The sequence below is a fragment of the Lacerta agilis genome, chromosome 5 (assembly GCF_009819535.1).
Source record: "Lacerta agilis isolate rLacAgi1 chromosome 5, rLacAgi1.pri, whole genome shotgun sequence".
NCBI classification, from domain to species: domain Eukaryota; kingdom Metazoa; phylum Chordata; class Lepidosauria; order Squamata; family Lacertidae; genus Lacerta; species Lacerta agilis.
The window spans coordinates 74,726,245-74,739,762 of NC_046316.1; the positions used below are offsets into that span (position 1 = coordinate 74,726,245).

Here is a 13,518-nt window from a genome sequence, read left to right on the forward strand (position 1 = left end):
TCACAGAGGGCACAAAAGGGATGATCCAGTGTTGTGCAGCGTTCTGAGCTTCACCGTTTGAAACAACCATTTAGGGAAACGGTTTTTCAAAATGGGAATGCTCTCAAGGTTCCCTCATGTCTGTTAAGTATTAATGTGTTCATCTGATTTCAATTTGGTCCCTTGTATGCATAAATGTAAGGCAATGCTGCAGTATGAATGTCAGATAATCTTGAAGTACCCTGTGGTAAAAGTGTTTAAGAGAGGAACAGAATTATGAACATCTGCTGCTCTCTCTCTGAACCAAATCTGGTGGGGCCCTGTAATATCTAAAGCAGCAAAACAATTCCCAGCCCGCTTGCAAAATGTTTATGTCCCAATAGCTGATGCAAATTAGGAAACAGGCAGGAAAGAGCTCGTTTTGCAGGCATCTTGGTAAACATAAGAGCTCCAATGTGGGCAAGGTGGAGAATGAGAAACCAAAATCCACACCGTCACATGCCGACCTGCAAATCACTGGGGTCACCTTGCCAGTTGCCTAGACGAACCAACTCTCTACCGGACTGGTAAAAGATTATAAATACATGTGAAATATTTTGAGCCAGTCAAGTATGAACTCCTCTGAGCTGGAACAAACCATCTGTTCATGACTGAGCAGCCTTGCTGCATAGCCACCGAGCAAAAGATATATTTTTTTTTATAAAAAAAAATCCACTTCCAGACAAGACACAAATGGAAAACAGCAAGAGAAAACAAGAGCAAGTGCAGACAGAAGAAACAAACAAACAGTCAATGTACAACATGGTGGAGAAACAAGGGAGATACACACACACACACACACACACACAGGTGGTGCTGTGGTCTAAACCACTGAGCCTCTTGGGCCTACCGATCAGAAGGTTGGTAGTTCGAATCTGCACGATGGGGTGAGCTCCTTTTGCTTTGTCCCAGCTTCTGCCCACCTAGCAGTTCAAAAGCACACCAGTGCAAGTAGATAAATAGGTACCGCTCCGGTGGGAAGGTAAACGGCATTTCCTCCATGCGCCAGAAGTGGTTTAGTCATGCTGGCCACATGACCTGGAAAGCTGTCCCTTGGCCTGAAGCAAGATGAGCGCTGCATCCCATAGTTGCCTTTGACTGGCCTTAACCATCCAGGGGTCCTTTACTCTGTGTGTGATTGTGTGTGTGTGTGTGTGTGTGTGTGTGTTGTCTCATATGTGAAACTCTTCTCATGAGAACTGTGGATGGATATATATATATATACATACATACACACACACACACACACACATATATATATATATAATATTTATTCTGTAATATAATATAATATAATATAATATAATATAATATAATATAATATAATATAATATAATATAATATAATATAATATAATATAATATAATATAATATAATATAATATAATATAATATAATATAATATAATATAATATACAACTGGGTTGGATCCACAGTTCCCATGAGAAGAGTTCCACATATGAGACATCCGTACTAGAGAAAAGGGGAATGCAATTTTCATTTATTCCCAATTCCCTATTTCTCTCAAAAGTCCAGAGAACTGAGGAAACCTACATAATAGCGCAGAAGGTGGTATATGATGGATTGCAGTGAGAAGAGGGTTTTTTTCCCCGTTCCCCCAGAAACACATCAACACACATCAAACTTTACAGAGTTTCATAAAAGACAGGCCCCTTGCCTTAAGGACCTTAAAATCTATGTTATTTGGAATATCAGCGTATGGCTAAGAATTTCTTGTACACCTCAGCAGCATGGAGCCTCACCAGAGGGAAGCTTGGTACTCAGGCAAGTGTGAACAGGGCTATTAAAACATGGTTCAGGTCAGGTCCTTGGACACAAAAATGTCACATGCAATTCACATTTCAACTTAAGCTGTGTGTGAAATGCAGCTCTACACAACTGCTGGAAAATGAGTTATAGGGAAGTAGCTAAGCACACTTACGTAAGAAACCTTTAACTTGCAATCATCTTCAATTTCATCAGCGCTGTCTTCATCAGAAACATCTCCTTCTTCAGCATCCGCTCCAAGACTATAGGGGAGCTTTTTACCCTGAAAAAAATGAGCGTTACAGCACAAAATTGCTACGGTCATTTGAAATCCAAATCGAGTACATCTTTATTACGCAGCAGAAATATTTCCTTACAATAAAATATATTGAAGTCATCTAAAGAACTCCGTGATGATTCTATAAAATATGTAGGCATCACATAATTCCATCTGCTTCTGATGTTCAGACTGTGAATGGCCTTGCTTACGTAGTCAAAATGGTACCACCCACACAGGGCAGGGGGCCCATCCATTTCTATTAAACAAAGGTTGCAAAATGTTCTTTAAAATCTTCCAAATTGTTTGTGGTCCCTCCAAGTTTCGAATGACCTGCACAGTTATTATGCACACACTCTGCTCTTTCATTCAACGGATTTCTGAAATATTTGGACACAGTGCTGGATCCTGCAGTGATCCCTGCAGAATTCAGCTGATGTATCTTTTCTGATCTGGTGTGCATTCAGGAAATTACTATGTTTTCAACATGAAGCACTCCTTCCCTCCTTTTCTTTAAAAAAACAACAACAACCCTAGCCACTATTTCAATTTTAACTCTGAGCTACGCACTGTGTCGCCCACAGAGAACCGAACTATGAAGATTTATTTCGAAGTTTACTGGGCAGCCGTAAATTAGAAGCTCAGCCTGGCTTCTGGCTTCTGACAGATGTGCACTAAGGATTGCTGACATACTTGTAAATGAGTATCTTGAGCCTTTCAGACACTAATGGGTCAGAACAGGCCTGCAAGCTCCAAATGTGGAGCATCATGCTGGTTCCACTTAGCGTAGTGTGATATCGCTTTATATAATACAGTACGCAAGTATCAGTGTTTTGGTACAAGCTTGTCAGTATTACATAACAATGACAAAGAAGATGCTCTCCCCGCTACACGTTTTGCATTACTTTGCTGTCCATATCTGAAGTAGCCAATGGGGTGCCCCCCCCAGATGCTGCCGCATCCTAGCTGCCATTAGCCCATGACCAGCAATGATGGAAGATGGAGTCTGATAGCATACTGAGAGCACCGCGTTGGCTACCCTTGGTCTAAATTCTTTCAGTTTCACTGGCCAAGCTGGAAAAACACTCAGCTCTGCTATCTCTGGCACTAATGAAGACAAAACGCTGCACCGTTCATTTTCATTAAACCATTCATTTTCATTAAGCATTACATCAGAATATCTAAAGCGTCGTTAAGATTGGCTGCAAATAAGGATGTAAAACAAATGAAGCGGCTCGTGCTAAATCATGGGTTGCTCAGTACAGGCAAAGGCTACGATCCCAATCCCACTTACCTGCGAGTAAGCCTCTTTGAATTCAGTAGGACTTACTTCCTAGTCAGCAGGGTTAGGATTGCACTGCAAGCTGATGTGCACATTTATCCAGTACTAAATGCGAAAGTTGCACCAAGCTTGGGTCTGTATGCAATTCATCGCTGATTAGCACATATTTTACAAAGGAACCGTTGCTATTGTAAAAACAATTTCTTACACTGCTTTTCTTTTAAAAAATTACATTTCTATCCCACATTCTTCCAAGGAGCCCAAGGTGACTTCTTAGCCACATGGCAAGCCTTCGAGGCAGGTCATTTATGGGAATGGGGGAAATTTATAATTTATCTTAAAAACCATTGTAAACAGCTAAAATTGTTAGTACGATCGGAGTAACACTTGTAGTTTAATGGTGAATTTTGAGCATAATGGAGATGTAAAAGATTTGGATTATCATAAGAGATGCAGGAGGAAATGATCAACAATAGGACCCACAAAGGGGAGGGGGAAGTCCATGAGATTCTTTGGAATCTTGTTTTTACGTTGTATATTGGGTATGTGATTATAAAACTTAAATCTGAAAAACCAAATAAATTAATTTATATATATTATAAAAAAGAGGTAGATCAGACTAAACCAGGGATGACCGTGGGAAGTCTCCAAGCAGGAGGACCTGAGAGCAGCAGCGGCAGCGCTCTTTCCTCCTGTGGCTTCCAGCAAATGGCAAAGGCAGAACATAACCATCAGGCTTGGTAGCCATTGATAGCTTTATTCTTCATGGATTTCTCTAATCCTCTTTTAAAAGCACAACTGACCTAGAAGGTGACATGTTCTCCATTGCCCCAGAGGTTATGGCTACATTTGATGGGCTTACAGTAGACCTCAGTTGAGCAGAAAGTTTCTGGTGGTAAGAGCAGCTAGATCAGTTTCCCTAACTTGGGTCTCCAGCTGTTTTTGGGCTACAACTCCCATCATCCCTAGCTAGCATGACCAGTGGTCAGGGGTGATGGGTATTGTAGCCCAAAAACAGCTGGAGACCCCAGTTTGGGAAACTCTGAGTAAGATGGTGGAATCAATTTGGTAGTGGGGTCCTGGGATTTCCCGCATTGCAAGTCCTCAAGCAGAGGCAACACAGCCATCTAGCTCTGGATTTCCTGCCATCATTGGGTAGGGTGTTTAACTAGATAGCCTGCAAGGTCATTTCCAGCCCCACATTTCTATGATTCTACCTCTGCATGAGTGTTTCTGAATGTCCAGTGACATACAATACAGACAGAGGGCTGAACGACTCGTCCCAAGTAAAGGATTATAGGAAGGTGGCAAGAGAAAGGCCATCAATTACCAGCCCACATACTCACCCATACGATGAATAATTTGCATCCAAGCGGTTGTATCCAATGTGAATTCTCTTCAAAGCAGATCCACTGAAATTAACGAGCATGGCTAACATAGGTCCATTAACTTCAATGGATCTACTCTTAATAGAACTTAGTTGGAATATAACCCAATGTGTTTTTGATCAATCTCTCCAAGTGCAATACTCATCTGGAAGGAATTGTTACTTGGTCAGATTAAGTGGCTAATCGCAAGACTGCTGCACAGAGTACCTACAAGTTTATTACTTTATATACCTGTTATCTTTTTACTTACTTGGCGCAACAGTTAAAGGCCACTGATCAGGATCAATAATATTATTCAAAGAGACAAAATCTCTTACAGGATGACTTACAGGATCAATGACTTACAGGATCAATAATATTATTCAAAGAGACAAAATCTCCCTTGTAGGAGCAGATCAACTGTGGTATTCGAGAGCATGTTATTAAAATGAAAGGTCTGACTGAGACTTATGATCAGGAAATTAAATGCACATTTTGCAACATGTGCTTACTTGCCTGGTTTTGATTAAAAGCAAAAAGTGATAAGAGAGTATGCTCTCCTCACGTCAATTGAAATCACTTGATCACCACTGCAATGTTATTTATCCAAGTCAGAATCAAGAGGAAATAAAAATCCACCAGATCAAGCTAATGTCGCACTCGGGAAGTGGAAAGTTGCCTTGAGACTGTGTCCCCTTCAAGACTGGCTAGAAGGAAGTGGGGGCAACATTCCAGGAGTGCTTCTGCCCAGCTTAGACAGTTGACCCATCCTTGGTACAATCAAACCTGCCCATGGCTGCATATCCACTAGTTACATTGCAATTGGACTACTGCAGTGGGCTCTTTCTGGGGCTGCCTTCGAAAACCATTCAGAACCTATTAGGAAGCTATTAGTGTGGGGGGGGGGAGGCACAACAACTTTCTTTCAAGAAGTCAAAGACTTGCCCAAATCTGGCATAAAACTCCAGCGAAAGATTTGTAAGCTGGCAAGGAGACAAGCAAACAAGACAATCGGAGGAATATTGCTGCTAAGAACATGGAAACAAATGATCCAAAGCTGGAAACACACAAGAGAAGCAACTGGACTATCAGACGATAAAGGAATGAAAGGGTTAGGAAAGGAGGATCAGAGAGTCTGCAGAGAAACTAAACTACTTCTTTGCATTAATCTTCATATAGAACATGTTTGGACAGAAATCCATGCCTGCACATTTTTTATTATTATTTTTTAGGAGGAGGGAGTGTCTTGACAAAACTAGTCCAACAAATACAACAAAAGACAAAGCTCTAGGGCTAAAAAGGCACCAGACCTCAGTGGTGCCCACCCTAGAGATCTTAAAGAACTCAGATGTCAAATTGCTGTTTCCCCAATGAAAATATGCAACAACAACAAAACTGAAGTTGGCTGTATTCCCAAGGCAGAGCTCTCCAGCTGCAACTCTGCTCCGTGAAAGGCAGAGTCAGAAACTGGAACGATGCTCCTACTCTGGAACAAACATACACCTCGTAGTTCTGGCAATGCATGCTAAGCCTCAGCACAACTACGGAGGGTGAAATATCACCTTTCAAAAGGAACACAAAAAGAGGAGAGGGCAGCGGGGGGCAACAATTCAGTGAGTAACAAAACATCATTTTACCTTGACTAGGATTTTGCCTTTCAAACTCTGAGGACTGGGAAGCTGCTTGGAATCCCCCATGCTCACCGAAGTCAAGTCCAGCTTGTCACTGAAAATCTCCTTGAGGTATTGGGCAATTTTCTTCTGCTGTTGAATACTGCAGTGGTTTTCGATAGACAATATAATTGGAAATCTAAAAGGAAGAGGGGAGAAGAGGGGGAGGGGACCCCCCAAGGTCTCAAAAATTTATCTCGGCAAACATCTAGCCCATCACAGCACAACGCAGAATTATTGTGGTGTGTTGGTTTTCATAACATCAGCTTCTTTGGAGGACCACAGGCTCTCGTATTATGAAGAGTGGGAGAAAAACTTAGCTCTATCCACTTTCTCCACTCTATATCTAATTTGAGAAACCTACATCACGTCTCCACCAACCTCAGTCTGCCTTCACCTACCTGTCTTCTGACTTGCATCCGATCCAGGGAGCAACGCTGCATATCAGTTTCCTCCCCCCCCCCCAAGTCTCAGCGCGGCCTCTTGTAAGGAAGAGGATGTAGGCAAAACTTGAATTATTGAATTTTATTCTCTGAATCGCCCAGAGATGTTGTGATGCAGGATGGTATATAAATTTAATAAATAATATTAATAAAAATAATAAGTAGTTGGCTGTTGGAGAGGTTGTGACTCTCGTAGCTCAGTCAGCAGAGCACAGAGACTCATAATCTCAGGGTCATGGGTTCTAGTCCCACATTGGGCAAAAGATCCCTGCATTGCAGGGCGTTGGACTAGATGACCCTCAGAATCCCTTCCAACTCTAGAATTCTATTATTCTAATCCCTGGAGTTTAAAAAGTTGTCTATCAACACAAACACAGCAACAGGGAGAGATTTACATTACACTGTGCACTTTTTTCTGTTTTACAATTTCAAATACACATTTTACATCCTTAAGATATCAATGACTTCCCTTCATCTCTTTCCATGGCTCATTTTACATATCTTAAATCCCTGCATATTTTACCAAAACTTTACAATTCACTATTCCATTATTGCATCCATCAAAACTTATTTACACTGTTGAATTTATCTTAATGCTGCCAGTGTTTTCAGCTGTACACAAATATTTTCTATACATTCAATAAACGTTTTCCAATCTTCTTTAAACATACATTCTTCTTGTTCTCTTATTCTATACGCTAAGTCTGCAAGTTGTGCATATTCTGTCAACTTAAGTTGTCATTCTTCTTTAGCTGGGACCTCGCTTGTTTTCCATATTGGGGCTAACAAAACATGGGCCGCAGTTGTTGCATACATAAGTAACCTTTTCTGACACCTGGAAATTTCAGTCTGAATTATCAACAACAGAAAGAACTTTGGGTTTTTTGGGAAAGTATTTTTAACCATTTTTTTTCAATTCATTATAGATCATTTCCCAATACTCTTTTATCCTTTTACATGTCCACCACATATGAAGGAATGTTCCCTCCACCTCTTTACACTTCCAGCACTTATCTGATTCTGTCTTGTAAATCTTAGCAAGCCTACTCAGAGTTAAATGCCACCTGTGAATCATTTTCAAGTAGTTCTCCTTCAAAGAATAACATGCTGTAAATTTCAAGTCACTTTTCCAGAGTTTTTACCAGAGGTTAAAATCTATATTGTGTTCTATATCTATTGCCCAACACAGCAACAGGGAGAGATTTACATTAATCACTGTGCGACTTTAGTAACGTAAGATTATGACATTATTGTACATTGAATGCATGTACAGTCGTACCTTGGTTAAATGTTTTGGCTCCCGAACGGCGCAAACCCATAAGTGAGTGTTCCAGTTTGCGAACCTTCTTTTGGAAGCCAAACATCCAGCAGGGCTTCTGTGGCTTCCGATTGGCTTCAGGAAGCTCCTGCAGCCAATCGGAAGCCGCGCCTTGGAAGTCGAACATTTTGGAAATCGAACGGACTTCCAGAACGGATTCCATTCGGCTTCCAATGTACGACTGTACTATTATGAATTGTTCAAAGTCCCTGCTATACTTACTCATTCTTAACAAAGGCATTTTTGTTGATTGCTTCCACTACATCTTTAAAAAGTATTTTGGATGTAAGAGTATAACCATGATGCACAACTGGCTCCCCATCAGGACCATCCCAGCAGTCAACTGTTGAGACAAGAAAGTTGCACATTAAATAAATATTATTCCAAAGAATAAACTTTCCTCCCTTTTTCTTTCGCGATAATGGGAGAGGAAGAGGCATTCCAAGCACGCACACAAAGAGCTGGCATGTGGAAATCCTGCTCAACAAATGAACATTCTCTTATTACATGCATCAAGTCTCATCTTTTCCACAATCTCATGCTGGCAAAATGATTAAAGCTGACTGCTCTGCTGTCACTATCATCAAGCGTAATTAGCAAGGATACCTGCCAAGAAAACTACGGCAGAAGTCCGAGTAAGAGCTCTGACTATAGCCTTTTACTTGGCTAGAGTTCAATGGGGGGGGGGTTCAAAGAATTCATATCTTTGTAATGGAAGTTTGATCATTTGCCCACCATCTGGTAGTTAATTTGGTCCTGTATTTGATGAACACAAGACTGGTTTTCTGGAACAGTCATATGTTGGGACAGTCAAAGGAGATCTGAATTATATAAAAATACGCTAACACAAAAGGGACCCCCTTAACCAAATCTTCCTCACCTTGATGCACGTACACTTAAGACTACCTTACCGTGCAGTCAACCATTCCTAGCATGCCTCTTGAGTCCAAATTGGCTGTTGGTACTGTGGGATGCAATCCATTGGAGCAGTGAAATACAACATTCCTTGTTTCCCTAGAGTGGACACAGGCAGGGGGATGTTACTCCAGCCAGTATAACTTCCTGTTCCACTGGTCTGGAGCATCCTCCCCCTGTTTGTGACCAGGGAGATGGGCATGACCTTGGCTGACTTCATAAAAGAGCTGAGTCACACAGCCATCTCTCTCTCTCTCTCTCTCTCTCTCTCTCTCTCTCTCTATATATATATATATATATATTGATACCATGCTGCTCTTTTTTGCCATTTTCTTCTCTTGATGCTGTTCTCTTAATGTATTTTGCTGTCTGCTGGCTCTCATGGACTCACACTATGTTCTGTAATTACAAGCTAAAGTCTGCCTTCAGGGATCACGCTGTGAACTGAATGTGAGGAAACTTTTTGTTACTTTTAAGGAAAGAATCTTGTGTCTTTATTCTTTTAAGAGAGATCAAAGGGGACACCAGGAATAATCCAGTCTGATCAAGCCAGACTGGATTGCTTAATTAAAGAGATTCAAATGAATCTGCAAACTACCTTCCTGCTGTATTGAGGGGAATCTGCCCTACTACATGACTCACTAGCACGAGTGAAGGAAGGATAATATTTAATCAATATATCTTCTCCTACTATCCTTAACATTCCCATAAGTGTCCCCATGGTTACGTACCTGAATCTATTCCCATAGGTACTTAGTCCCAGCCCCATTCGCTTCCATTGTGCTCAGTGCTCCAAGCAATGTTCCAAAGAATTCAACATATGCTCCCTAATTAAGCAATCACATCTTAAAGAATGCATTATGCACCCAGAGCTCCCGTGCCAACATGGAGCTTCCTCATTCACTTTACTTCCATGGAAGGTGCAGAAGAACAATGCACCCAGAGAGGTCCATTCATTGATACTGAATTCAACAAGAGACTCCGGAATAATATCTTATTAAGCTTACAATTACATGTTACTTCAAATGTTTGTGTTTTGACAACGAACATATTCTGGGCAGAATTACTGGCATATGCCATGATCAGTCCAATAAATGAGAGCTGGTGCACTTGTCTGAGACAACTGCAGAATTTTTTCACTGATAGAAATCAATATTTATGTGCCAAATTAAATCAGCGGGAACTTCCCTCCTAGGAGCCAATAGCAGGCATGGGGCGCTTTTTATCAGCATCAGTTTGCTGCAGCCCCAGTGAAAATCACCACCACCACCACACCTGCTATTACTCTACCACCACCACCACCCCCAAAGTGGCTATTAATGTAATAATGTGGTTACTGATATTTATTTAAGTGGTTGCTCCTGACATATTTAGCATCACCTCTGTTTGGGGACTTCTTGTTTTTTTTAAAGTAATCTTTTTTCAATTAATAACAGAGATCGTAACGCAGTACCTTATGTAAACAGAATGCTCATGTGACTTTATTATTGGATTTTGATTTCAAATGGTTAGTATTATTACTTTATAACTTGCCAAACGGCTAAAGGAGATTATCGTATGCATATGACTGAACACCAAACTCAGTTTTTAGCAGTGATGTTCTCAAACCGTCTCTTACCTTTGCATATAAAGTGAGCACTTACACTGTGCCTTTGCAAATTCAATTTTCAGAAATCTAACTTTCTGAATGGCACCATACTCTTTACAAACAACTGCAAAGAATCGTTCCAGCAGGTTCAATAGAGATTTCATTTTTTAAAAAAAAGAAAAGGGAAGAAGCAGGAGTGTTGGAACAAGTCTTCTGCAGCATCACATTACATTCTAATGAAAGAAGCAGCGTTTCAGATTGTATGTGGCCAGGGGGCTTTTCGTTCCTGCTGTTTTTCAACGGTAAATCACCTAGTTGTGCTACAAATATAGTGATATGCCAGATCAAATGTTGATCCGCATGCAGCATAGTTTCTCTGTCTTTCTGTCTCTCTACACACACCTATTCTGAGGAATTAACCTTTAAACTGAGTGCAAACCCTACAGAAATACTTATTGACTTAATTGCACAAAATTTATATACCACTCAGATGTAAGCAAGCAGTTTACCAAAACCCAACGAATTCCAACCTAATATAAAATAAAGAAAAAAGAGGACACCTTCAAGACATCGGCAGCCATCTTGAAGAACTCGGGCGTACATCTCAACTTTAGACTGAGACAGAAGCTGGTCACCGGTTAGGTATGTGTTGTGAGAAGAAGCAATGTAGTAATTGCAAAGGGGTTGATCCATATCCTGGTTCACCTCACTGTGAAGCGGGTTGAACACGTCACAGGCGGGACTGCGCATGAAGTTTGTGAAGCCTTCGAAGGAGCAACAAACAGAGAGATCATAAACTTGCCCAAGTATCCGATGAACCATGCTTGGGCTTTGTGTTTGGAGGAAATAAATGAGGAGGTGGAGGGGATAGGGAATTTAAAAAGAAAGGGTCAGGAAACAAAAACAGGGGGGGGACACACAATTTCAAAAAACAACAACCACCAAACCCTCCCATGGGTTCTTCCACCAATTAAAGCCAAAGTCTAACCTCTCTCATCAGTAATGTAATGAAAGATAACTACTTTCCCAGTTGAAACCAAGGAGTAGAAAGAAGTAACACCAGACAAATGGAGTCTCCAGACCTTTTTTTTATTTAACAAAAAGTAACGATGAGAGAGAAAAAGCGATTCAAGTATATAAGAGAGCTTCAATAATAAATAAGCAGCAACAGAAGGCTATGAAGGTCCCCAAACACCCAGCACTGTTTATTAAGCTTGTTTTCAGACTGTCTGATTTCTTCAGGCATTCCAGGAGAGGACAAGGAGGAAAAATTCTCTCAGCCCCTAGAGAGCTCCACTGTGCCAATTTCAATGTACAGATTTAGGCAAGATTGCTCACATCGACTACTGCTGTTCCGTCAACAAAATCATTCCGCTAGCAAGCAAGTCATTGTCCTTGCTATTGGAATTAACTCAACAACCGTCGGGGGGGGGGGGAGAGATCATCTTTAGTTTTTTTGTGGGTTTGAGAATTATTTCTCTTCCACTAGGAACAATTTGGAATTCTGCATACAAGCTAAAATGGCATGCATCTGTATAGGCCTTTTAAGGTCTGGGGAGCCTCATTTGTCAGCTGTTGAGGGAGAAGAAAAGGGAGAGCTGAAACCAAACAGTTCATGTGCAGTATTTCCACTTTCTAGCACAAGGCTTTGGGACTGGAAAGGCAAACTGTGTGTGCAGCTGCCGTCTACGTGAGCAATTTCCCATTCAGATGAGTGGTGCACTCAACAAACCCTACTTCTGCCTAAGAGTGTAGACCTAGCAGTATCTGGGATGGGTGGTGGGAGTGGAAAAATTAGAAGAGTCATTGGAAGTATCATTGGGATTGAATTATAGAACACTTTTGGGGTCAGCAACCTTTGGGGGCCAATGGGCATACTTTTACCTTTTATTGTTGTTTTCCTGTGTCAAGCTAGAGAAACTCTCGTGGGTGCAAAGCATACACCACAATCATTTTTATTGGCAAAAACCGAATGCTTCTTTCAAGTCTAATTTAAAAGGGGGAATAAGACCCTGAGTGCCCAAAGGAAGGCCATGTTGGCAATCCTTATAATAGTTGGTTGCTCTCACACATAAATCTCATACCAAACCTTTGCCACAGGGGAAATATTGCTGCATGAAAGCAATATAAGATGCCATTTAAGTAAACAGGGAAAATCTGAAAGATGTTACCTTCTATACCCAGAACATTTTTGGTCTTGTTTTCTTCCGAAACCTCAAATTTCCTTATGATGTCCAGACAATACTCGGTCGTCACATTGCTCATCTGCACCAAAGACAGCAATGATACATTTCTGATCCTGCAGAGTATGTGACCAACATGCCAAAACTGACTGCCAGACTCAGAATCTCGTTGGAAATCCCTTGGTCATAGTCAGCACGCAGCCAACCATGAATACAACTGTCAGTAAAAATATTCTTCAACGACCTTTTAGAGAGCTGGGGATTCTTGTGGGTACATTAGCCCCTTTCCCCTCCCCCATAAGCATCCCGGCTATCTTTCTAAAGATGAACACTGTGGAGAATCGGTGATCACAACTAGAGCTGTATCTGTCAGAGCAGAAGAGCTGTCTGGGCCAAGCTTTCAGTCCTGGTTCAATATTATATCTTAGGGGCCAAATCACTCTCCTTTCCACTGCTGAAGAAGTGGCTACATGTTGCTTTCTGGGAGTATATCAACAAAATCCACACTCGCAAAGTGGGGAGCTTCAATTCACTGCCGGGCAATAAAATACATGCTTCCAGATGCACTTGCGGTGGTGGGAAGAGTCTGGGCTGCTGTTTCACAAGGACAAACATTTTAACACTTTGAACAGTTATCCATCCCCCTGCCCTGTTCTACCATAACATGTGGGGTTGGGAGAAAGAGAGAGAG

The 13,518-nt window shown here is 41.2% G+C and overlaps 1 protein-coding gene across 7 annotated transcripts in view; it reads right to left on the reverse strand.

The window, feature by feature from the left end:
• The window catches only part of PLCH1 (phospholipase C eta 1), a 134,263-nt gene that overhangs the window by 30,855 nt on the left and 89,890 nt on the right, over positions 1 to 13,518 (reverse strand). For all 7 annotated transcript variants that reach the window (XM_033150480.1, XM_033150482.1, XM_033150479.1 and 4 more), the window contains 5 exons: positions 12,816 to 12,909; positions 11,205 to 11,408; positions 8,364 to 8,484; positions 6,348 to 6,519; positions 1,960 to 2,067 (listed from right to left, as the gene is read on the reverse strand). In XM_033150480.1, the coding sequence (XP_033006371.1) occupies positions 1,960 to 2,067; positions 6,348 to 6,519; positions 8,364 to 8,484; positions 11,205 to 11,408; positions 12,816 to 12,909 (699 nt within the window). The remainder of the gene's footprint in view (positions 1 to 1,959; positions 2,068 to 6,347; positions 6,520 to 8,363; positions 8,485 to 11,204; positions 11,409 to 12,815; positions 12,910 to 13,518) is intronic.